This window comes from Myotis yumanensis, unplaced genomic scaffold (genome assembly GCF_028538775.1).
Source record: "Myotis yumanensis isolate MYYU_CA2020_CCGP unplaced genomic scaffold, mMyoYum1.0.hap1 SCAF_2, whole genome shotgun sequence".
Classification (NCBI taxonomy): Eukaryota; Metazoa; Chordata; class Mammalia; order Chiroptera; family Vespertilionidae; genus Myotis; species Myotis yumanensis.
In genome coordinates, this window is record NW_027223753.1 from 31,227,864 (window position 1) to 31,254,715 (window position 26,852).

Here is a 26,852-nt window from a genome sequence, read left to right on the forward strand (position 1 = left end):
TCCAAGCAGCTCTTAGAAGCTAGAAGCTCTTCTTTTAAGTTTAGACATCTGATGATATACTTCAGTCCTATATCACAGGATAAGTCTGGGGATACTCACAGCTTTTATATGTTAACTAAAGAGCAAGTAAGTCTACCCCTTGGGCTTTCAAAAGAGAAGCAGTTTCCTTCCTGAAGGTCATCGCTACTGCAAGCATGCTGATGAGTTTAGAAATGCAAGCTCCTATCCGAGAACCATGAAGACAAGGTCCTGAATTCTACTCATCTGTGCTAAAGCTCTGTGAGCCAGAGGGCTAAAAACACTCAAGCCAGTTACTCTTCTCTGGCTTAAATGAACTTATCTTGGTGCCTCAACATGAATGAAAACCATTCAAGAGAGGTCTTGGGTTGGTGGCTGAAAAAGTGAGGCAAGGAACCTGCAGCTGATGGATAGTGTGTGTGTATGACGAGAGAGAGAGAGAGAGAGAGAGAGAGAGAGAGAGAGAGAGAGAGAGAGAGAGAGAGAGAGAGAGAGAGAGAGAGAGAGAGAGAAAGAAAGAAAGAAAGAAAGAAAGAAAGAAAGAAAGAAAGAAAGAAAGAAAGAAAGAAGGAAAGAAGGAAAGAAGGAAAGAAAGATAACAACAGACACACACTCACTCCACTTTCCTAAACTTTCTCCTGGCCTAGTACTCTGTTAACCCAGTAAGAACAGTTTCAAAACCAGAGTTGAGGATACTTTTTGAGCTTTTTTTCAGAGAGAAAGTGGTTATTCAAGCCCAAGTGAATTTCCAGATTTGCCTACATTTCATTTATAATAGGAAGAACAAGGGGTAGGAAATAGAAGGACTGTTCCATGTCACTCACTTTCTACATTTTTTGGTGGCAAAATGACCAATGTATAAATGGCAAGTGTTGAGACAAGAACATTTTAAACAAAAGAACAAGTACAAGTAAAAAAGTCAACAAATCTAAGAAATGAAATCCCTCAAGGCACACAGGAAGCAGTAGTCCACATTGAAGGAATGGATAAGTTAAATGAAAGCCAAAAATATACTTTGCTGCAGGCTCCAGTGGGAACTGACTCATGAATATGCAACAAGTGTATTTATGGTCTTCCCTATACACCTCCCTCTTATTCTTTGCTAATCAAAAGACAGGACTGTCTCACAGGGCCTTTGGGCCTTGGCATAGAATGGTGGTTACAATGACTTCTCTATGTAGGTGGAGTGAGGGGAAATTAAGAGGAGCTGCCGCACAGTGGTGAACTTTAACATGGGTTAAAGGAAAGCAGTGAGCACACAGTGAAGCAAGTTGTGGTCTAGGGCAGTGATGGCGAACCTATGACACGCGTGTCAGAGGTGACATGCGAACTCATTATTTTGGTTGATTTTTCTTTGTTAAATGGCATTTAAATATATAAAATAAATATCAAAAATATAAGTCTTTGTTTTACTATGGTTGCAAATATCAAAAAATTTCTATATGTGACACGGCACCAGAGTTAAGTTAGGGTTTTTCAAAATGCTGACATGCTGAGCTCAAAAGGTTCGCCATCACTGGTCTAGGGTAACAGGAATATAGGTTTAAAAATGTTTATACACACACACACACACAATATTTTTTTTGGTCTGTGTGTATATACAGATATAAAATCTTTAAGTATCTCTGTTATTATGTTGAAGAGTGCCATGCAGACCTGAGGCAAGGCAGGGCTTACCGGGATCTGCTGGATCTCTCCTGTGTTTGTGATGATCTGCTGCATCACCTGCATGGTCTGTCCAGTGCTGCTCTGGGCCTGCTGGGCTTGACCCTGTGGCTGGGCCTGGACAATCTGCACCTGCTGACCTTCTCCAACCTGCATGGTCACTGGTGTGCTCTGGAAAGAGTCATGAGAAAGCTGATTGAGTCTGGCTCAGAGTCAGTAGGCTTACAAAGGGGTTAATAACCAAGAGGTTAACTAGGAGCAAATCCTCTCCATGAATGCCTGAAGTCATGTTAACACCAAATAATACTCAACCTAGAGTCCTTTGGGTTTAGAGCACTGTGAAAGTTACTCACCAAAATAAAAGATGAAAAAAACCAAAGAGATTTATTTTTAGGCTCATAGTACACAATATTTGCCTGAGCCCCAAACATCTCTATGCTTCAAATGCTGCAACTTTTCACAGCCACTTCGATGACAGTAAGGCACATATGGTACAGAAGAATCAAAATCAACCACGACAGTTCACTTGAGAAATAGCCAAGTCAAGTCTAGAACAGGTGAATTTGGAGGGCAAACTAAATGGAAAGTGGGGTCAGTATGAATTATGAATTTACTAAATTTGGGATCCTGGGCTGCTTCTTAGGCCTGCAAGACATTGGGAGGGAAATAAAGTGCACACTGGTTTTCACCCCATTTAAGCAGCAGAGCGACCCCAGCCCGCAGCAGCCAACTGGCTGCTCTGGATCATAGCACAGCTGCCTATGGGAGAGTGAACAGGTAAATGCACTGGACACCAAATACTGAATACCTGGATCTTAACTGAGGCCACCCCTAAGTAACAGGAGGGTGGGGGAGACAGACAGAAGGACCTGTGTAAAAATGCATGCAGTTGGCTAGGACAACAGGAAACATCTCCTGTTCTCACACTGCAATTTTCAACTCAGCCTATTCCCCAAGCCTCCAGGAATAAAAGTTTCCAATTTTATGACAGAAAATAGAGGATTCGCTTTACCAAAATATGCCTTCCTTCGACTTTAGTATGTATTCTGTTGTGCAAAGGTTATCTGCACTCAACCTGAAATAGCCATTACTACAGAGGTCCTGGGGTGTGTCACACAACACAAGGCCACCCTGAACCAGTAACACAGGGAAACAATAGCTGGAAGATGCTGGGAGGAACCAACTTTACCATCCTCACAAGCCTTATCAGCTCCAGGCTGAGCAAGTCCAGGGTGGCAGAAAAGAGGATACATGAAATTCTCGCTGACTAAAAAAAAATGCATACTGCCAACTCATCACTGTACTCTATCAACTCAATTTTCCTGAGAGGATTTCCAAAGTATTTCTAAATCATCTCAGAAAAATGAGGGCTTGTGTTAGCATAGCAGCTGTCAAATCACGTATGGTGTGCCCTGCTGTTGGGGCACAACAACTATGAGCTTCTTAGGATGATCAGCCAATAAGAGCCAGCCATTAGCAGACTCCCTTGAAGTTCTCTCTATAAAGGGATAAAGCCTTTGGCAGGCAAACCTCTCACCACTGCAGACGCACAAGCAAGAGCTAAAGAAGGTCCCTTAGGCATCACAGTGCAGTGAACTCCTTAAGGCAGGGATTGAGTTCCAATCATCTTTGAACCCCTCCTGCTAGCATGGTGTCTGGTAAAGACAAGCATTCAATAAATTTGTTATATGGATAAAAAAAAACAAGCAGGGAATACGTCCTAAAATCACAATTATATTTAAATCTACTGCCACTTTCATTTTTTTTCTTCTAGGCAAACCCAGCTCCTCACTAGAACACACAAGGCCGTCTAGAATGTGTCCTCCACCTGTCTTTTCAGACTTGCTAGATGTTCCCTGTGCTGCAGCCTTTCCCCACTGCCTTGTGCTATTTCTCAACTCCAAGACTTTGCTTGTGCCGAGCCCTGTACTGGGAAGTCCCTCCTTGTCTATTTTGATTCATTTCCATTATTCTCTCTAAAACTCATATTATTCCCTTAAAGGAACCTTCTCTGACATCCTCTTCTACCACCCCCTCACATCTTTGTTAGGTACCCCTTTTGATGCATTCCCATAATACCCTCTACACATCCTAAGAATATTTTACACTTTCCACATGGTGGTATAATCTTTAATTATTTGTAGCCCCAACTAGATTGTGAATTCTTAAATATAGGGACTGTTTGACTCATGCTTGTGTCCCCAACACATGGCATAGGACTTTACCTACAGAGGATGACCAATGTTTGATGAATAAATAAACTGATGACTGACAGGGAGTTTGGATTCAGAGCTCTGAGAACAGAGTTCTCTGTAGCCTCTAATGATTCCCAACAAATGTGCATAATGCTGCTCTCACAATTGTATTGGGGAGAGAGAGAATATTCTGATTACTATTGTAAAAAGAGAAGGACACTTCACTTAAATACAGTAGGACAGAGAAATGATGGGGAGAAGGGGAGGAGAGGTATGCATGCCTAATCTCTCCCTTAAGGATACAATCCAATTCTGGTGTGGACACTCAGACAGCAGGCATGGAGTCCACTTAAAACACCTTCTACAGAGATGCCACTACTCTTCATGGGGGTGCCATACAGTTTTTCCTTCCAAAACTTTTTAGCTCATAAGGATCCTGAAGAATATCTTGTCCACTACACTTTCCTCATTTGACCCATTAGAGATTAGGGTGACATGTCACCTCAATGGCTGAGTCTGGGGAGAGCCCAGGTTTCCAGACTTCAAATCCAGTGCTCTATGATGCTCTGAGTACCTGTCTTGCCCTGGTCAAGCTTTCACCATCCCAAACCTAAGAAGTACTATCTTGCTGGGCAGGCACCCCCTGCAGCTCACAGACCTGACCCTGCTGAGGCTGCGCAATGATGATCTGCCCGGGCTGGATCGTGGTTGTGGAGCTGGTGGTCTGCTGGCCTTGCTGCTGCCCCTGGACTTGGACGGCGGTGGGCTGCTGAGCCAGCGTGAAGTAGTACTGGACAGGCTCGGCAGGAGTCACAGACTGGCGCACCTCCTCCTGTGGGGTAGAAGGAGAGGCAGGTAAGAGGAAAAGAACCGACTCAGCAGCCGCCAGAGTGAATTTCCATTCTTCCCCCAAACGGGCTCTGTGCCGTTGCCTGCTGAATGCTGAGCTCTCCACATTTGAAGCCAAGGGAAACTGGAATTCGAAGAGACCAGTTGTGCTACATCAAACTAAAAATAACAGATTCCATAGGTTTCACCAAACTTACAGCCAGTTTTCTGAAGTAGAGTTAGCACCCATTGCATGATAAGTTGCAAATGGGCAAATAATTACTGCCACTAAAAGCCACGCACTAGCAGTGCTCGTGAGTAAATGCTGCCAAGGCCTGTGATCTGAGGACAGTGCTAACTGTGAGCACTGGAAGATGCTACCCAAGCGTCAGGCTCTCAGGCCAGTTCCCAATCTCCCAAACAGGCAGCACTCTCCTTATTTTGTTCCCACCATCTCAGGAGGGACAGAGCAGGGGGAAAGGACATAGGGCTTTTCCTGGGTTGAAATTTCAGAATCAAATGTTAGGATCGAGAGCATCAGTAGGCAAGTGCTTAGCTTTTCACAGTACGTTGAGAGCTCAGTGGTCACTGAGGGCCACATCCAGCCAGTGTCACATCTGCTTCTGGTTGTACTTAGCCACAGAAGAGCAACCCAGGGGGCCTGAGGGACAGCTCTCCGCTGGGTGCTGCCTTGGCTGACTAGGGAGGTCGCATTCTGTCGGATCTGCTGGGTGAAGAGACTGTTCCTTCTTCAGCTGACGTTTTCCATGGCAGAAGGAGTAAACAACCCTCTCCCAGCCACCTTGAGCTCACAGCTGAGAGTGTAGGATGTTTACACACACTACGGCATGGTTATAGCCTGAGGGTCCAGGGTTGGTCGGCCCCTGACCATTGACAGAGATCGGCATCTGCTCCAGAGGACCCTGTGGCACACGGTGCCCCTGCCTGGGACAACAAAAACAACAGAAACATACAACTTGGGCTGGCTGAGCAAAAAATTAACTAGATTTACTCACTCCCTTGTTCTAGGCTAAGTTTGCCACGTTCAAGATAAGAGGAAAAGACAATTCTTCAAGGTATAGAGACCCTGTGGACTGCCTCAAAGCTCCCCAAAGTGACATTTACATAGTTGGCATTGACCCCATCATCCCCTCATTAGGTCAGGCGCTCTAGTCTGGGTTTCCAGTCCTTTGCTCACTGAACTTTTTTGTCCTTGCTTGTCAAATTAACTACTTTCCCATGAGGGCAAAGCCTAGCTCTCTCTTGCTCTCCACTGTCCCCACTATTCATTCCCTTGTAGGCACCTAATAAGCACTTGCTGAATGAGAATGGATTTATAGAGCCAGGCAGACAGAGATAAGAAAATACAGGCACACCATGTATTATTGCACTTGGCTTTATTGCACTTCCCAGGTGTTGATTTTTTTTTTTTTTTTTTTTTTTTTTTTTAACAAACTGAAGGCAAGACCCTCCATCAGCAAAAAAGGTTACAATTCACTTTATTGATAAACTTGCTTATTACAGTGGTCTGTAACAAACCAGCAGTAGCTCCGAGGATGCCTGTACTTGCTTTATTGTGGTGGTCTTGAACTGAACCCACAATATCTCTGAGGTATTGCTGTACCTTTTTTTTAAACCCAAGTTTTTTAAACCCAATAGAAGAGACCCTAAACTCTCTTTGCTACCTCTAGGATTTTGTAGTCTAGTGTGGGGAGAAATCCATGTTCCCTGTAGAACAGGGCTGGGCATTATTTTGCTTGCCTGGTGACTGGGGGGCCCAGGATAGTAAAACTAGGACTGCTGATATAAAGCCTATGAGACACTCGGGTCTCTGCATGACCAGATTTCCTGATGGCCATCCACTCAGCCTAGGCAGACACTTGTGACATGCTGGGTTTCTGAGCTAGTCCTCGAACATGAACCAACTTTTTAGGTTAATGTATTCTGTGCTTCAGACCCAAACCGTTTGAACACTGAATGTGATCATTCTGAGGCAGAAGAAAGAGGGGGCCCCCTTTTATTTTCAGCTAGGTCTGTTTCCAGAACAACTTAACTGTGACAATGTCACCTCCATTTCAACTCCAACTTCTATTATAAATTAAGGTCAGTCTTGTCAACTAGACCTTGACTGTGGCAGGGATAAACTGATATCCTCCTTAGCCATGAAACTGATGTTTTTCAAAGCTCTTGAAATGAGTTCAATGTATTCATTTCCCATTGAGATTTCCTTTCCTACTTTATAAAAAACATTAATCACTAAAGTTCAGACCTAACTTGAAAAAGCTCTTGGGTGTTAAGAAGGTATACAGGACCAAAAGCCCCCCAGAACAAACCTGCAGGAAGTGAGAAGGCAGGCAGACACTGGCATTTCCTAGCCCTGACCTGTGATGGTTCTGTATCCAGTTATCCCTGACTGTAGCTGATCTACAAATGAATATGGTCTTTTCACCAGACAAAAAGGAAACCCTTTAAATATCCCTTTCAGAAGCCAAAATACCCCTTGCCAAAAGCTGGGAGAGCAGGTGAAGAGCTTCTCCTGTGCTGCCTACTGTAGCCTCCTAACTTGTTTATGAACCAGGCAGGGTCTAGGTCCTAGATTCTAGGACATTCCATCAAATCAGTTTGCGCTGTGGGGAGGGCATGACTGTTCTCAATTCACTGGAATGGAAGGAGGCATATATAAGGTTTTCAGCATTTATGAAGACTCATTCAGCCAATGGAGGTCAAGCTAGCAGGGGAATGATTATGCTTGGTTTAAAGAGATGGGTGAAGAGAAATGATATTTCAATGGGCAGGAACTTTCAACTCATAGCTTTAGTGGGGTACAAGTCAAACCTCAACAACCTTCTACTTTCAAATAGTTTTTATTTGCTTTCCTGAAGAACAAGATAAATTCCCAAGCATCTCTGAGAGGTTAAGGACCTTAGATCCCAGCTCAGTATTTGTGGCTAGTTCCTTTCCCCAGTAGTGGAACATCATCTCAGATGCTAGAACAATCTCGGAATGACTGGGTCAATCCAGAATGGGGTACTTGCCCAGCTCTAGCTGTGGCCTCTCCAAAGAGAGGCTTTACTCTTGGGATGTGTTCAGAAGTGGAGACTAACAGCCAGAGAATAAGCAGCATCACCTCCTAGGGCTACCAGCCACAGACTGGAAAAAAGTCCATTAGCTTCAGTAGCAAGAGCAAACTGCTGCCTCTTCAGAAAGGGTGAATTCTGGAGAGTAGGTGCTTTTACAGGACTTAAAAAGGTGTCAGCCAATTTGGAGATTGGGAAAACTTCATGTCTACAGAGGATTAATAGTGCTACCTGAGAATTTCAGGCCAGATTCCAGTAATCTCAACCTTTCAAAGGCCAGGCAGCAGCTGTCCCAAACAGGATGCCAATCAATGGCTTGAACACCTACAAAGAACTGAGTCTAGACAGCAAGGAGCTGTTTCAAGCTAGACACACTTTAAAAAAGAGACGGATCACAGCATTTAGAGTCAAGATGGAACAAGGAGCTGTCTGACACCCTAAGAGAGCCAAGCACTGAGGACTTTGGAGGAAGGGACAGGACATGACCCTTCTCTCCAGCCAGTTGATTCAGCAGGCAGCCCACAGAAAACAAGCAGAAGTTAGCACAAGGAGCATGACCAAGGCCTGATTTTCTGACAGATCTCACCACTTCGTTTTTAAGGGGGCCGCTCAAACAAATTCCAACACGGAGAGCATGTGTGTCCTATCATTTTTTTTGAAGGAAGAGAAGAGGTCTGGGTTTCTGCAGTAGTGACTTCTCAGAGAGGAAGGAAGCCCCCGGGCACTAACCTGCAATGTCTCAAAGGCGATGCGCAGCCAGGGACGACCGTGGCAGCCTGCCGCTGTAAACATCCGACTGAAAGCTCCTCTGAACACCTTACAGCTTCCAGTCAAGGATGTTTACAGTAGCAAAGACTGCCCAGAAAGAACGGAGACACAGTGAGGCTCCCTGTACTAGTAAGGGGGTATCAGAGGGCTTGCTAATCCAAAGGCTCCAGGCAGGGTCAGGATTACAAATGTCCTTTAAGACGCCCACTTCTCTTACACCTTCTGACTGGTTATTAATAGAGACAGCATGAGAGTCACTGAATGACCCATTTCCAAAAATAATATACTATGAAATAATTCATTAAAACCACTTAAAATTTTGTTAAGAAAACAGAGCAAGCAGAACAAGGCACACCTTTGCTCCCACCAGACTCTGGTACTATTCCCCAAGTGTCTCAATTACACCTGGTGAGTCACGAAATGTGTGTGCCTGAACCAATGAGTTATAAAGCATAGGGGCCTATTAAAACCGCAATTAAGAGACTTATGCACCCAAGGTGCTGGAAAAAAAAAATCCGTGTGACCTTTGGAGAGGGGCAGGTAGAAGAGAGGAAAAGGCAGGCAGGCAGACATTCACATTCTTTCTAGTGATTGCTTAGAAAACAGTTTTAGCGGTGGTTCTCAAATCTGGTTGCACATTAAAAGCATCTGGGGAGCTTTAAAAAGTACTGATGCCTGGGCCTCCCCTCTCAGAGTCTGATTCAACTTGGTGTGGGGTGGAGCCTGGGCATTGGTATTTTTTAAAACCCTAGCAGGTGATTTAATATGTAACCAGAGCATTATATAGAGAACCACAATAAAGAGTAAGAGAAAACCAAAGTCCACTCACTCCAAACACTGTGCACATAGAGACGCTGTTTCTTGAAAATCTAAAATCTGTAACTCACTGGACATGTTCTCCCATCCCAGATTAAGAACTCTGATAGAGTTCCTAGGATACCTTGAAATGAGCTTCACTTTTACTATTTATAACCAAAGTCTTTAATTTTATCTCTTTTCACTGAAATACCACCTCAGCGGCACTGAGTTAAAAGTATCCATAAATGAGTAGCAGAAGGAGATGTTAAGGATGGATCTGGTCTAGAGAAGTAGCAAAAGAAATAGCAAATGGCTTGTGCTGAGAGAGGAAAAGGAGCATTATTAGACACCCATATGCAAGGTGCTTGGCAGCAGCAGCAATGCCTTCCCAGCTCACCTGACGCTTTGGAGGTTTCAATTCATCTCTTGGAACAATATCGATGAGAAAGTCAAACTGATCAAATTTTGTAATTGCCATGGCGATATCATTCCTCTGTAACAAAGAAAATCGAGGTGAAAAATTAGCCTGGGGAGAAACTAGTTCACCCGGCTTTATAACCTCCAGGTTACAAGTAAGAGAAGATGATGACTTCTAAGCCAAACTAAGTACCCATGGCCAAGTCTATAGCTGAAATAAGCACAGCCAAATTCTTATAAACTTCAAATGATCAGACCTGCTGGAAAGATATCTACAAAGTCAACAAAAAAACCTACCTGTAGCTCGTGCTCCACAAGCCGAATATTCGAGCCTCTAACTACTACTGCCTCTGTGAGATTCTGCCCCTAGGTCCTCTCCATGACTGTTAAAAAATGGTCCTCCAGGTAAAATTGTACAAATCTAGCAATCTCAGGTGGCAGGTTTCTGGTCATTATGTGGTTAGCAAGGTTAGGCAATCATTCAATTTTATAACCTTTTTAAGATTCTAAATAGTATTTTGCCTCTTAGTTCAGAAGCAGTTAAAATCTATTTTGAATTTCCTGGCTGAAATTCTAATCCAATAACTTTTGCAATATTTTCTAGTTACTGATCTGTATCTTAGTTTCCAAAATTTTTATTTTGGAATTCAAAATCGCAATGTTAATTAAATCCATGGTTTAAATCTTGTTTAATGTGATATAAATATTGGAAGTCTGAAGTTACTAGAACAGAGTCTCAGGTGGGCTGAGGACACAGGAGTCGGTTGACTAATGATTCTGAAACCCAAGCCTGCTCTGAAGGGGTTCTTTCTAAGAGTAACATTTCTTTCTTTAAATAATAAAATTAAAGGATTTTTATTTTTTTACTAAAAATCAACATACTAACAGTGTAAGACAATTTTAAAGAAAAAAAAAAACGGGAAAAGAGTGAACAATGATATGCATGTATTAAGGGAAAAGTAAACTTTGAAATTCATTTAAAAATAGATGATGATTTGATGGATAGAAGGATAGATATGGGGATAAAATAAGTAAACTTTTAATGGCAGGATCCAGGTGGTGAGTATACAGGTGTTCACTATAAACTTTGTTTATGTGTGAATTTTTTCATAATAAAATGTTGGGGTGAAGGAGAAGTCAACCTTCTAACCAAAATCCTTAGCAACTTCTACATATCACATCTTAAGAAAAGGTGACTCATCAGACAAAATAGGAGGGGATGGAAATTTTCTGTTTTTTCCTTCCCTTGTCTCTGTGATGGCCCAAAGCCACTGAAATGCAAAACTTCAGTCCTCCATTCTTGCCAACCATCAGCTTGATAATAAACCCATCCTACCGAAGCAGGGCACATTTTAAAGCTGCCAGGACTCATTTAAGATTAGTACGATATAGTATCACATTCTTGATGATGTCACCTACTCAAAGCTATCTAAACGGTTCATCTAAGCATGAAATGAGAGGAGGGGTGAAAGAGAAAGAAATAATAATCACCTTCAAACAAACACTAATGTGTTCTACAGTATTTTGAAAACATAGATATACTTAAATCGGTCTTTTTAACATTGTAATTTTGTCTTTTTAAGTGCTAATATTTTACTGAATTATTATTCATATTCAGTAAGATACAGAAATCTTAAGTACACAGCTGGATTAATTTTTATAAATATATACACCCAGGTAGCTATCATCTAGATAAGAATATAAAGTTCCCTTCCATCACTTTCCGGCCAATTACCATGCCCTCTCCCCACAACCCCCCAATCTGAGGTAACCACAACTCTTATTTCTATCACTATGGACAGTACCTGGCACCATGTGCTATGTAATTCTTTTCTCTGCTTTCTTTTACTTAACATAATATTTTTGTGACTCATCCATGTTGCTGTATGGATCAAGTTTGTTTCTTTTATTGTTGAACAGCAATTCATTTCAAGAATATATCAATTTTTTTATATATTCCTATCTTGATTTGTCATTTAGTGGATATAAACTAGCTTCTCACTGTGGTTTTACTTTGTATTTCCCAGATGACAAATGATGTTATGCACCTTTTCATATGCTTACTAGTCATTTGGAATCTTCTTTTTGGAAGGGCCTGTTCAAATGTTTTGCCCATTTAATTTTATCTTATTTTTTTTTAACTGATCTTGAAGGTAATTTCAATTGGCTCTTTAGATCTACAGACTTCCTTCAAGGCAGTCATAAAGTAAGTTCTCAATGTCTTGCTGCACTAGAATGTAGACTTCCCTGGGGGTGGGAATTGTTATCTGTTTTGTGTATCCAGAGTCTAGAACAGTGCTCGGCACATTGTGGGTGATTAGTAAATACCTATAGAGTAAATAAATAAATAAATAAATACATTTTCAACTTTTGAGGTAAGAGGAAAACAAGGAGAAGACATAATTTACACTCTTGGCTTTGTTGTTAAAATACTGTCACTCTCTTATATCTGTCACATCCTTACTCTATGTCTGAGAAATGTTTCTTCCAACAGCTAGGCCCTGGTGGTTGAGGGGAGAGCCTCTAGAGCAGTGGTTCTCAACCTTCTAGCCCTTTAAATACAGTTCCTCATGTTGTGACCCAACCATAAAATTATTTTTGTTGCTACTTCATAACTGTAATGTTGCTACTGTTATGAATCATAATGTAAATATCTGATATGCAGGATGGTCTTAGGCGACCCCTGTGAAAGGGTCGTTCGACCGCCAAAGGGGTCGCGACCCACAGGTTGAGAACCGCTGCTCTAGAGCCAATGACCAAGAGGTCTTCATACAATATGAATGTTTGTTTGCTGGATTAAAATAAAAAGAGAACAAAAAAAGAAGAGGAAAAGGATTTGCAGGAAAGCAGATGAGAAAAAAGAGGCTAACGAGGTCAGTAAAACTGATTCTTCCTGGGACTGTCCTTTCAAGGCTTCTAACCAGAAGTTGTTTACATCTGGAAATAGATAAATATAAGTTTAGCCTCCCTCTGTTTATAGTGAGGACTCACCAGGTGAATAGTTCAGTCACTGAGTTGTGAAAACCATGGGAGAGCTGGAAATTAAAATTCTTGGTGGGGAAATACTATCATGGCTATAAGGTATGCCTGCCTCCCAACAGTAGAGGAAGATACCAATTACACTCAGCTTGTCAGAGGCCTAAGGAAAAACAATCTTTGGTCTAAGCCAGGGGTCCTCAAACGATGGCCCGCGGGCCACATGCAAATACAAATATTGTATTTGTTCCCGTTTTGTTTTTTTACTTCAAAATAAGATATGTGCAGTGTGCATAGGAATTTGTTCATAGTTTTTTTTTTTTAACTATAGTCCGGCCCTCCAACAGTTTGCGGGACAGTGAACTGGCCCCCTATTTAAAAAGTTTGAGGACCCCTGGTCTAAGCCATGCAAGAGAAGCAGGCAGCTAGCTACTTGTCCAGCTTTCCCAATGTAGGTCTACAATATTACCTGTAGAGTCCGACGCTTGTTATCCTCTGTGTGGATCCAGGCTCGAAGAGTCAACTCTGTGATAAAAATCTGGGCTGCCTTGGCAAAAAGCACAGGGGCTTCTGCACTGATCATCTGTAACAGATGTACATCTGTCAATCACCAGTCATTCAAACCAGTTTATTTGCCCCTTATCTCATGTCCTGCCACTGGACTATGGGGCAAGTGTTGGAAAAGGAGAAGGTAGTAGTCTCAAGAGATCCCAAGATAAAATAAAACCACAAGTAGGAACAAAGCAGGTAGAAGAGGAAAAAAGAACACTTATCTAGCACCTACCATGCACTTTCTTACTCTCCTAACAGCCTTGTAGAGAAGCTAGGTTTAAGAGAGGTGAAGTAACTTGCCCAGGGCCATAAAGTCAGTAAGTGATATAATCCAAGGAGAGACAATGTGGGGAAATAATGAGTCTGAGAGCCAATGGATTTAGGCAAAATCTCAGGCTTCCCATCCTTTCGGGCTTTATTTTTCACAGACTGAAAAAGAGGATAACTTTCCAGTACTGTTGTGGGAATCAAATGAGAAGATATATGTACAAGCACCCAGCACAGGGCCTGGAACACAGTAAGTACTCAAGTAATATAAGCTCTTGGTCAAACAAGACTCTGGATCCTTGGTGAGGTGGTCTGTATAGGATACAGGCATTGGACGAGCTATGGAGTTAAGGAAGCAGATGAGTATTGGGATCTTGGTTCTCCTACTCTAGGCAAGTCAGTTTTCTGTTTTCTTTTTTTTTCTTTGTTTTGTCTATTTCCGTATCTAGAAAATTAAACTACTAATTCTTATCCTACCAAATCTCACAGGATTACTATGAGGAGGAATTAAGCTAATAGAAGGGAAAATTGCTGTGAACTGTTAGCTTTCTATACAAATACAAGAGACTATGCATTTTGAGTGGTAAGGAAGGAGCTGCTCTTTTTCTGAGAGAGTTGTAGTGGGTGGCAGACTCCTAAGAATACAGTAATGGTCTCCTCCAAGTAAACCCTCTCACAAGTATTATTCGTGTAAAACAATTCACAGATGCAATACTCACAGATACAATAGCATTATCAAACATTTTTTAGAGCTCAGATCAACAAATAGAGACTGTAATAAGATGCTAAGAAGATGGCACTGTCCTGATGATTTGATGGTACATGTTTACACTACATGCTGAAAAGAACTGGGTGTTTCAAAAAGCACTCAGTATCTTTTCAACATCTAGAAAACAGGACACTCCTAATTTTCAGAGAAGCATCAAATAATAATTAAAATTGTTCAATTTCAGCTCACTTAACAATTTTACGAGAAACTAAATTAAAAGAGCAACAGGCAATATTTTCTTTTTTATTTAATTAAATTTGAGCTCTAGAGAAATGAGCAATAACCCACCCATCATTTTAGCTTCAATATAAATAAAAATGAACGTAAATTCACCTTCACATCTTCATCCAGTTTCATAATCTTCTTAATACGAGCCAATGGCAGTTCCTGTACTCGGAAATCTTTCTGAAATGAGTAACAAAAGGTGCATAAATGGTGGGGACAATCAATAGGGCAAAACAGGCATCAGGAAGCACACTGATTGGCTTAGTCCTTCCTTTTAGGAAATATGGCAGGACAGAAGGTACAGATAAAATGAAGAAAATACAAGCTCCTAGCAAAATTCTTAACCCATGTAGAGCTTTAAACAATTAAAGGGTTTCAGGATAAACTTATGATGGCTTTTAGCAGATTCAAATGTGATTTTTGCCTCAGGAGCAAAAATTCATTCCTCTAAGTTGCCAGTTTTTTCTTCTACTTGAGGATTGCAAGTGCCAGCATTACCTGACCACAGTGACCCACAGTTCTCTTCTTCTGACTTTTGCTCTAACCTGACACCAGAAATTAGGGAGGAACTCCCTAAGGGCGTGTTTCCAAAATTAGCTTAGGGGGGTGGGGGTGGGTTAGAAGATTATGGAAGAGGGGTGAGGGTAAATTTATCAGCTGGCTTTTTGGAATAGCCCTGGCACTTTTTTTCTTAAAAAACAAGACTGGGCTGGGGAAAACCACATCAACTTTACTGTGGATAGGATTTAGGAAAGAGCTTTTTGATCAGCACTACTCAATTATTTGTGATTAAGCCCTTTTTTGTTTTATTTCGATACTACTGGTATTTCAAAGCATGCTCAATGATGAATGCAATTCTAGAATTAAAAATCAATTCTGGGTTTCAGAGCTGCAATGAAGAAAAAGGTGCAAAGGCAGAGATTAGCTAAAATCAGCAAAATCCCTGCTGAGACTAGGTGTCAAATGATTGATTCTGTAAGTGTTCTGAAATGTGACTCACACCAAATCCAATTATGTTCACATGGGACTTTGCATCATCACATTATAGAAAGAGCAGCTACTATTTGAGATTTGGTATAATTAACAACAAAAAAGTAAACTTTCTTTTCCAAGACCAACAGCAAACCTCAACTAAATGTTAAAGAAGGGGGTACTAGTGAAAAACATAAACAGCCTTCCCAGAACCCATTTTATAATTACAGAAGGGAAGAACAACAATTAGGATAAAATGCACACCAAGACATCTAATTTCCCCACACAAACTCAACAAGCTGCTTGGCTACTGGCTATCACTCACCTCTACAAACTTCCAACACCAATTTTTCATCTTTTCATTTTCCAAAGTAGGTGTCAATATTTTCCATGAAGCCTCTACTAAAACTAACCCTGGAGTGGCAGATGTTTAGAACTCCAGTTTATTAAATTTTTACCAAAAGGAGAGCAGGACACATTCTTTCTATTCTTATTTGTTTTCTCCTCTTTCATTTACTCATTCATGTAACTCAACTAATATGATATGTGCTACTATGTGAAAGATGCAAATCTATACTTACCTTTGAACAGCTTATAGTTTAATTGTTAGAGACGGTCACATAAAAACATTAAAACACCATATATTATATTAGAATGGGGGTGTAAAATCCCACAGAAACAAAGAAGAAAATACCAGCTGGCAATGGGGGGTTGGAGTGAGCAAGAGGAGTTGGCAAATGTTCCACAGAGAGGCTGACATCTGAATTGTGTATAAGGGATGCTACAAATTTGCTTGTTGGAAAAATAGAGAATTAATATTCAGACAGAGGGAGCAGCATGCACAGAAGCACAGAGACCCACAAAACAGGGCCTATTTAAGTTTTAGATATATGACCTTAGTACAGAGGGGAGCAACACGAAAGAGAATGCTGGATTGAGGCCAGACCCTAAAGGGATTTAAAAAACAAAACATTTACCACAGAAATCAATCACTGGTCTTCCTTCATGTGTGGCATATCACAAAATATGATGATGCTAAACAGAAATCCCAAAGACAATGCTGGGGATGATAATTCCTTTGAAAGGCCTCCCAGGATGACATATACAACACAAGATTAAGACCATAAGATTCAGCTCTCTTGCAAGTGCACTCTTATTTGACTTGGTTAGTGAATATAATTTCCACAAGTTTGTTCCAAGATTACTTAATCAAAACCCCAAAACTGATAAAAAAAAGACCTTCTTCCCCAACTTGAAAGAGTAAAATACCACTTTCAGAATTTCTATAAGACTAGTCTTTAATCAAAAGCAACAAGAAAGGGTCAAAGATAAAGAAATTATATAATTCCCACCTTGGAGAAGTATAAAGTGAGGCAGAAATTTACAAAAAGCTCTGCTCTAAGCCCACTCCAACCTTTTCTTTTGCAAGACACTTTCTCATAATCCCCAAACCTTGAGCTCTAAAGGGACAGTATGTGAAAAGTGGATCTTCAGATATATGTGTGTGTGTGCCCCAGCCGGTTTGGCTCAGTGGATAGAGCATCGGCCCACGGACTGAAGGGTCTTGGGTTCGATTCCGGTCAAGGGTACATGCCCGGGTTGCCGGCTTAATCCCCAGTAGGGGGGCGTGCAGGAAGCAGCCGATCAATGATTCTCATCATTGATGTTTCTATCTCTCTCTCCCTCTCCCTTCTTCTCTGAAATCAATAAAAAAAAAATATTTGGAAAAAAGAAAGATATATGTGTGTATGTGGTTCATTATTACTGACAATAGCCCAGTTTTCTATAATCTCATCCTAGCTTTCCAGTCACATGTAAGAGTTTACGATAACCTTATTGGAGAGGGGAGCCCTTAATTATCAGCATACTGATGTCCACTAAATTGGCTTTCAATTCAATGTTCCCTCATCATTGGCAACCATGCAACTCATGTGCTAACTTCTCCTGATGCTGATCCAAGTGAAAGACAACTGAGACAGACTGACTCTACTCTTGGTAGTGTTATCAGCAAATGGAAAAGCAGATTCTCTCTCAGAACATTTCTGTGCTCTTGATCACAACAAAAGAACTCCATTAAAAATACTGCCATCTGAAACTGCTGAGTTTCAAGAAGTCTGAATTCATTCAATGAGAGTTCAGAGCCAAAGAAAAGCCAATGGGTCTCAGGCTGCACTAAAGAAAATCCAGAGTTTCAAATAATGATGAGAAATCTTTTCCAGGCCTATCCAGCCAGATACTCCAGCAAGACAGGATTGAATCCTCTCAAAAGCAATGATTCTCAATCTTGGCTGCATGTTAGAATCACCTGGAGAGCTTTTGAAAATCAAGATGCCTGGGTTCTGTCCCAGACTAACTGAATCCGGAATTTCTGGCATCACGATTTTTGAAAACGCCCCTGGTGACTGGGGATCCACAGTCAGTGTTAACGGCCACTGCTGCTTTTAAAGTCTTACTACTCAAAGTCAGCAATGGCTTCGCCTGGGAACTCAGAAGAAATGCAGAATCTCCGGCTCTGCTCCAAACTTACTATATCAAAATCTATATTTTAACAAGATCCTCATGTGGTTCATTAAGACAATCAAGTTTCAGAAACACTGCTCTACAAGAAGGGCTCAAACAACACAGGCCCTGTTTTGTAATAATCCATAAACCTCACACCTCCAAGTTTTTCTTTAAATGGTTATCTGATTTGACTATAATGTTAAAAATACCACTGTCTAATCTGGAGGCACTGAAGAATGAAAAGATGTAACTGGTAAATAAAAGAAAGTGACCTCAGCATTACATTACAGCTAATTGGAGGCTGAATCGTACGGAGTAAGTTAGGGGAGAATTAGATTTTTCTTTTTCAAGATTCAGCGTTGTTGCCTCCCCATCTACTCCCCAAAAGACAAACTTAGCTTTCTCTTGTCCACTTTCGAAGAGGTCTAGAGGAATAAAATCCAATGCCAAAAAGTCTGTGAATTATTATTTCCAGAGCTCTGTCGAGCAGAAAGATGGTATTTTACACAATCATTCTGGTGTGCAATCATTTAGGTATGATTTTTGACCAACTTCAGTTCCAGCTGGACACTACCTGGATTTACGCACAATTACGGAGTAAAGAGAGCATGATGGCCACCCTGAGAGGAAAGATAAATTGCTTTTGCAGAACTCAGACCAAATTGACTGGGGCCAGGATTTCTAATATATCATGTAATATATATCACCTAGCAAATTTCAATTCGTTGTTTTAGAATAATCTTTGTCCCAGTCTTAGAGACCACCGACAGCTTGTGAATACTCTCATACGTTTTATTTATGTTTGGATAATCTGAACATATAGATATTTTAAAAATCTGTTAGACATGTTGAGATGTCAACCTAAGAGGCTCTGACATATCTGAGGAAGTCTGGTTATAAGTGCTAGTGAGTTCTGGATAGGCACAGACTAAATGCTAAAATATCTGACAACATTACACAGGCAGAGAGATGCAGTCGGAGAAGCAGATACCTTCATGTGCCATAGAGAAAGGCAGATAAATGGATAAATAAAATATAGCAAATATACATATATATGGAATATTATTTAGACTTAAGAAGGAAAGAAATCCAATTACATGCTAGAACATGGATGAATCATGAGAACATTATGCTAACTGAAATAAGCCAATCACAACAAGACAAATATTGTATGATCCCATGTATATGAGGCATTTAAGACTGGTGAAATTCATAGAAACAGAAAGTAGAATGGTGGTTACCAGGGGCTGGGGAGAGGAGGAAAGGGTAGTTGTTGTTTAATGGGTATAGACTTTCAGTTCTGCAAGATGAAAAAATCCTGGAGAGATGATCCACAGCAATGTAAATATATATTTAACACTACTGAACTATACATTTTTAAAAGGTTAAGATGGTAGATTTTGTTCTGTGTTTTTTTCCACAATTAAAAAAAAATCAGCCAAACCGGTTTGGCTCAGTGGATAGAGCGTCAGCCTGCGGACTGAGGGGTCCCGGGTTCGATTCCGGTCAAGGGCATGTACCTGGGTTGCGGGCACGTCCCCGGTGGGAGATGTGCAGGAGGCAGCTGATTGATGTTTCTATCTCATCGATGTTTCTAACTCTCTATTTCTCTCCCTTCCTCTCTGTAAAAAATCAATAAAATATATTAAAAAAAAAAAAATCAAAGCCCAACAAAATACAGAAAAGTTAAGAGCTGAGTTTGAACCTCCAGAGTTTCTCTGGCCACCTGCCTGATTTTGGATTTCTGGTTCTGTGCTCAGCTGGAAAGTAGACTTGCTATACTGGCCTAATCCGACCACACTCTAGAAGGGCACTAGTTTTACACCAGGCGGACCCCAGCACTAAAACCTGATAAACTTAACCATGAGATTATCCCCTTAAAATATGAACAATAGACCCCAGTAATAATTTTATAATTTTATTTTTCCTCCCTTCTCTTTTATATCTAAGACAGTTTAGATAAAACCATCACCTTTAGACTGCAGAAGAGAAAGAGTGACTTTTCTGTGGAAAACCACATGTGAACACAGAGATCAGAAATAAATTATGCCTTTGTAAATGTGCTTGAGATTACACGTTTTAGTCTATGTTTTGGTTATTCATCTCATAACTCTTTAGACTCTTTTAAAAAGTTTCTCCTTCTTTCTTACCACTGTTAAATTCCGTATTTCTTCCATGACACGAGGCCAGAAGGACTGTAGATTTTGCTGGGCATCACTGCTGCTGGTACCACCAAATCCTCCTTCTGTGGACATTTTGACAACTGAAAACAAATACATACATGAGACACATTAAAAATAATAATAAAGTCAGACTTTCTGTCCGTTATTTATATCTTTCCTTGTGGATATTTACACTACTTCATTTAACTTTTGTTTTTCTAAATATATTTTTATTGATTTCAGGGAGGAAGGGAGAGGAAAAGAGAGATAGAAACATCAATGATGAGAATCACCGATTGGCTGTCTCCTGCATGCCCCGCATTGGGGATGGTGCCTGCAACCTGGGCATGTGCCCTGACCGGGAATCGAATCTTGACCTCCTGTTTCCTAGGTCAATGCTCAATCACTGACCCATGCAGGCTGGACTCATTTAACTTTGCAACAATGGGGAATTAAATTTAGAATAGAAAGAAGAGGGTCAGAACCTACATTCAGTCAACTGCTTTTTGATGGGTTCAAAAGAAGATCAGTTAGGATCCCCACTTCAGCTATAACTGTAGATAATATTGTAATGCCTTAAAAGATTCCAGGGGGAAAGTAAAAAACTCCAGATGTCTTAAATGCTTACCCAGCAAATACTTAAATGCAAAAAACAGTTTAATCAAACACAAAGAACTAGAAACTTAGTGATGTCCTAAGAATTTCTATTCTGTGAAATTATTTGAAAAGGTTTAATAATGCCAGTGACAGGATGCTGGTGGAGAACTATACACTGAGTGGCCAGATTATTAGGACTGGCCAGATTATTATGACCACCCCATCAGTGCTTCATTGACACTTCCAAAAATACTGAATATTGAAAACTTCCTAAACAAATACTCTCAAGGTTTTTTTAAAATTATTATTATTATTATTTGTATAACTAATTCACTTAATTGTACTGATGGGGTGGTCATAATAATCTGGCCACTCAGTGTATAAATCATTAAGAACTAATTCTGAAGGGCTGAAAGAAGAGCACCAAACATGTTACTTTCCAGGGTCCATGTGGATACATGCTGGGCAGATCATTCCATCAGCAGAGTGGAATGAAGGCTGCTAAATCTAGGTTTAGTCTGTGAGGACATTTGACTCATTCAAATGTTTGAAATGTTCTAGAGGTCTCTGATTTTTTCCTTTTCCTTCTAAAGAAAATGATAAAAGGAAAGAAATGGAAAGAAAACAAGAGTACAATCTTCAAAGCAGATTTCACTCCGATGTAATGACATTAGTGGGTGATGATGTAATGGGAAATGGCTTGGAGCCAATTTCTAGTGCTGGAGGCCTACAGAAGAAGCTCTATACATCAACAGGAACTCTAAGTACTAGGAAACAATATGATCTTAGAGTTTTGAGAGGGAATTAAGTGAAGAGTGTTGAATCACAGTTGGAAACGACTAGATAAAATCCTGAGTCCTAAATAACCAACTAAGGTCCTCAACTCAGCTTCCATTACATTTTCACTTATCACCATATGCGAATAACCTATTACATTATTCTCTTAGGTGTACTGAGAACAAAGATATCAAGATAATCTAGAGAAGTTTAATTATTTATTGTTATTAATAGAGTCTTACGAGATACTCATGACAATGAAAAAAGTGAGACTCACTAACCTTTTAAAATGGGGCAAATAAAAAAATCTTTCTGGAAATGAAAATAATTCCTTAAAATTTTAAAATAAGAATATAACCTTTTATTGTATGGATCTATGAGCAGGCCTGATCTTAGCAAAATCTGCCATGCAAACTACTACAGTCACAATTGCCAGTGTGATATCTTGTATTCTTGCTAACGATAAATGGGTTTAGTTTGAGTGTAAAGGTTTGTGAGATTTAGAAAATTGGTGACAACTTTGTGATGTCCTCTGATCTCTCCCAACAATTGTTACAAAGGTGAACAATTCAAGAAACACTTTTAAAACCACCTGTGCACAGTCTGATATTAAATTCTGCATTACCCCTACTAAGGATGTCTTGGCGCAATCAATTCACAAACATATGGGTAGTCAATAGATCTCGAATGTCCTCGTTGGCTGGTTCAGAGCCTCACACTGTTGAAGTGGGGATTTATGTACAAAATAGAAGTTAAATATTTCTGAAACTCAAAAATGAGTTAAAGGTTACGTTTTTAACTTGAGAAGCCCATCTGAATTAGATAAGCACAAAATTCATCAATAAAAATGTCCTTTATATTTTAGTGTATTATAGAAGGTTAGGACTGGAAAAGACATTAAGAGCCACCCAGGCCCACTCCTCTAAAAATGCTCACAGCTCTACTTCAACCTCTGCCCAGCCCACTCAATCCCCCCCTAAGTAGTCATTTAGTTTAAATATGAGCTTATCCCTCTCCAGTTCTGGGAAACTAGCTTACTGGTAAGGCATTCTGTTCAGCTTTGGACAGTTCTATTCTATACATTAAGTTGAATTTGCCAAGTTCCAATTGAGCTTTGGATTTAGAATTACAGCTTTTATGATTTTTCTATCCAAGAACCTCTTTTTATAAATTCCTGACTTTAAAGATACTCTCCTCATTAGAAACAGAAGATGCTATCCTGAAGAAAAAGACAAAAAAGTTTGGGGCATATTTTCTAGCATCTTTGCACAGAAATGATTAGTAGTTACTTCTTTTAATACCTATTGGAAGAACACAAATTGTTACTGTAAATTCCTAGAAAACGTGAGTACTTTGATTCCAAAGGCTTTCCTTAAAGCAGGTCCAGTTTTTACATGGGCCTTTAAAAAACAGACCAAATCTCAAGCAAAAGATTTTATGAAAACAAACTGAGGTTTTTAATATTTTCTGACCAAGGTAAAACTTAACATTAAAATAACAAAACTTGCCGAAACCAGTTTGGCTCAGTGGATAGAGCGTCAGCCTGCGGACTGAAGGGTCCCGGGTTCGATTCCGGTCAGGGGCATGTGCTTGGGTTGCAGGCACATCCCCAGTGGGAGATGTGCAGGAGGCGGCTGATCGATGTTTCTCTCTCATGGATGTTTCTGACTCTCTATCTCTCTCCCTTCCTCTCTGTGGAAAATCAATAAAATATATTTAAAAAAATAAAATAAAATAACAGAACTTAATCATAAACACAAACAGCTTTTGTTCACCAAGCATCACAAAAAGTTAAAAAATATAAAGCAGGCTTAATCTTATCACTTATCTTTATAATTAATATATTAATTGCAACAAAACAGATTTTGTTGCAATTAGTGTATTTATAACATCTACAGCCCATGGAAAATATGCTAGGTTCATCTTCTAGGATGATGAGAAAAAGTATGTATTTTAAAGTAAGAAAGAGATTTCTATTCCACGACCCTTTTGATTCCATTTTTAAATTGCTATCTCTATGATGGGATAAAACTACTTATATATAGTTGACAAGGACAAAACTGCCCTAAGACCAAGCCACATTAACTTAGATCATTCTGATGAAAACTTCAGTATAGAATTTTCCAGATTTAATTCATTATTGATTGTAAATTTATCACTGTAGACCTATAATTCATGTTCATTAATTACTTCATAGGTACTTGAATAGACTCCCTAACTATTTAGTAAAGACTTCAGGATCAGATGAAATATTGAATGGTTGTTGCTAGATGCAATCTCAACTCCCAATACCTATTAATTTATGTTTTTAAAAACTTTAAATTTATTTAAAGTCCTTTATAATATGCCTAAACCCACAAAAACAGTTTGCTTTTCAAAGCTAGAAAGGGAAATATCAGAGTCCATCATGCAAAGGCTATTGCTCCAATGTTCAACTCAATCGCCATCTCTCCACAAGTCTTCTCTAAATACCCCCCTCTGGAAGTGATTACTCCTTATGAACCTAGAGCCCTTGATCAGTAATCTCTTTCTGCCCTCACCACATTAGCTTGTATGATCATTACTTATGTATATGTCTTATCATTTCTTTTTCTGGTTTACAAGCTCCTTGTGGCTAGGACCTGATTCATTTCTGGATTCCTCAAAGCATCTAGCATGCAGTCTGATAATTATCCCAAATAAAAGGGCAAGAGAGTTGCTGGGTATGGCCTTTCTGAGAAAAAGAGGCCTCTTGGAAAGCTTGGCCCTGAAATAGACTTATTGGGAGTGTTTGAACAACCAAAGGAAGTGGTTATACAAAATAAACAAGGTTCCTGATGGGCCTTTAAAGTAAGGATTATAATCAGAAATCCACATAATTGGAAGGATACGGGGTCCAGACACCCGGGTACCGACACACACACACACACACACACACACACACACACACACACACACACGGTCGGTCCTAAACTTTGTAAGGCAGACTGGAAGGCAGAAAGCATGGCTGCCTACAATTCCTCAAATATAAATCTTTTGAAAGTCAGAACCTTCTCAGAAAGGAGACCAGGATAACCAGGATATAGGATGGTTAAGGCCTGGGGTGGGAGACGGGGGTGGGCTGGAGGGGGTCAATGAGAGTAAAAAGGGAACATATGTAATACTTTCAACAATAAAGAATTATTTAAAAAAAGAAAGAAAGGAGACCAGGACAGATTTATGATAATAGGTAAGTAGGAGGAGGGCAAATACCTGTTTGGCCACCCATTACCAGGACAATAAGGAGAAAACCATGGAGGAAATGAGATGATTCAATCAGATCACTCAGTGGTGGCCAATCTAGCTGTCATTTGAATATCCAGTTACTGTTCATCATTCTTGAAGAAAGAAAAAGAGACCTACGCAGTTTTCAAAATATCCCAGTAGAGTGCTCCTCTTTTTTTATATATGTATTATATATTTTTATTGATTTCAGAGAGGAAGGCAGAGGGAAAGAGAGATAGAAAGAAACATCAAGCCCTGGCCGGCTTGGCTCAGTGGATAGAGCGTCAGCCTGCAGACTGAAGGGTCCCGGGATTTGATTCCGGCCTGGGTTGCGGGCTCTGTCCCCAGTGGGCCGATGCTCCATCCACTTGAGCCAAACCAGCCAGGGCTAGTGCTCCTCTTTTAAGATTCTCTTAGAAATCTTTCAAACTTTTGCTTTTGACCAGGGACCATGCTTGCCTCCCTTAGTGATATGCCTGGACATGGAAAGGATGTATCAAAATGATTGTCCTCACAAAATACAAACAAATATAAGGTTTTAGTGCAAATTCCCTAATTTCTAAAACTCTATACCTTTAGATTTTAGCTCTCCTATATCTTAGCATTTACCCCATTCTCTCTACAAAAGTCCTTTATAATATGCCTAAACCCACAATACAGCTCTTTGAACTAAAACCAAATTAGATGTTTTGGGGCGATAATACTTTAAAACCCTAATATCACAACTACTCAAGAAAAAAAACCACAGAAAGCTCTCCTAAAATAAATCCCTTGACCAATGCTGCTTCTACTGAAGTATAAGAGCTGACTCATCCCAGTCAAGTTTTACCTAAGAAATAATGCTCTCATTGTCAAGCATAAGCAATATGTCTTAGCCCTGTTCTGAATGAAAAACAAATCTAAACATTGTTACCATCTTTCTCCTTAATGTCCCCCCTGCCCCCTCATCAAACTTGCAGCTTTTAGGCTGCTATGAGTGTCCTCAATTATTCCTGTTTCTTCAACTTAACATATTCCAACAAGTATCTCCCTATGTTCAAAGCCCATATCTTCTTCACTCCCTTTTTGACTTGCATTTTAATAATGTTTTCCTATGTCATGAGATGACAAGATTTTTATTTTAAAGCCCAGTCGGTAGTATCACATGCATTTTATGTTCCAGTGCTGCTTCAGGTAATTATCAAAGTTAGTTCCAGGTTTCTTTATTTGAATTAGCTAAACTATTGGGATGTTATATTTCAAATGATGAGAGAGAGTTTAAGAGAAAGAAGGAATATTAATATGAGTAGTTAGATGGATAAGAAGAAAAGGGGTAGGATTAAAGCTAATTTGTGCTTGCTACTTTAGATATTCTTCCAAACTACAAAGAAAAATTAAAACTAAATTTGAGAACTAAGATTTTCAAAACAATAATTCTACTAACAGACAATTTGGTCCTCATGTTTACACAGAAGGATATATGCCATTATCAATCATGGCTGAAAAAACATTTCGAGCCTTAAGGAGGTATATCCTTTCCATAATAAAACCAACCTCAAATTGACAATTTCAGAAAAAGAAACATAACACTGCTCTGGAAATCAAAAGGCCTATGTTTGTGAACTGGCCTGCTGCCCACTACTGGTCGTCTTGAACCAGTCACTCCACTGAGCCACTCCAGGACTGATGTATACTGAACACATAAATATGCTGACGGGTGGTCTGATATGGAAGGCCTATAAGTCACTAAATGAATAATACAAAGGAAGGCAGGATGACTAGCCAGAAAAGAGGGTTCAACAGTCTATTTAAGCTCATCTAAGGTTTCTACTTAAACAAGAAAGCATTAAGCTTAGTGCCAGAAACCTTACTAAGTTCCAAACCCTTACATAACTAGATATAGATGACACCCATTACTCTAAGAATGAATAATGTAGCCTTACTAGAGACCTCTTTCCTGATTAGTGCCAAGTTTAGGGTTTGAGTGTGTGTCTGTCTCTAGCTCTAAGAGGCTAAGTATGAAGCTTTTCAAACCACCTACTGGAAAAAGCATGCTTCCCCAAAG

At 40.0% G+C, this 26,852-nt stretch overlaps 1 protein-coding gene across 6 annotated transcripts in view; it reads right to left on the minus strand.

The window, feature by feature from the left end:
• Window positions 1-26,852, minus strand: part of NFYC (nuclear transcription factor Y subunit gamma) — a 65,921-nt gene that overhangs the window by 5,858 nt on the left and 33,211 nt on the right. For all 6 annotated transcript variants that reach the window (XM_070405008.1, XM_070405006.1, XM_070405004.1 and 3 more), the window contains exons 2-7: window positions 20,180-20,292; window positions 14,664-14,735; window positions 13,212-13,325; window positions 9,747-9,842; window positions 4,537-4,710; window positions 1,696-1,854 (exon numbers count right to left, since the gene is read on the minus strand). In XM_070405008.1, coding sequence (XP_070261109.1) covers window positions 1,696-1,854; window positions 4,537-4,710; window positions 9,747-9,842; window positions 13,212-13,325; window positions 14,664-14,735; window positions 20,180-20,284 — 720 coding nt within the window. In that variant the 5' untranslated portion in view covers window positions 20,285-20,292. The remainder of the gene's footprint in view (window positions 1-1,695; window positions 1,855-4,536; window positions 4,711-9,746; window positions 9,843-13,211; window positions 13,326-14,663; window positions 14,736-20,179; window positions 20,293-26,852) is intronic.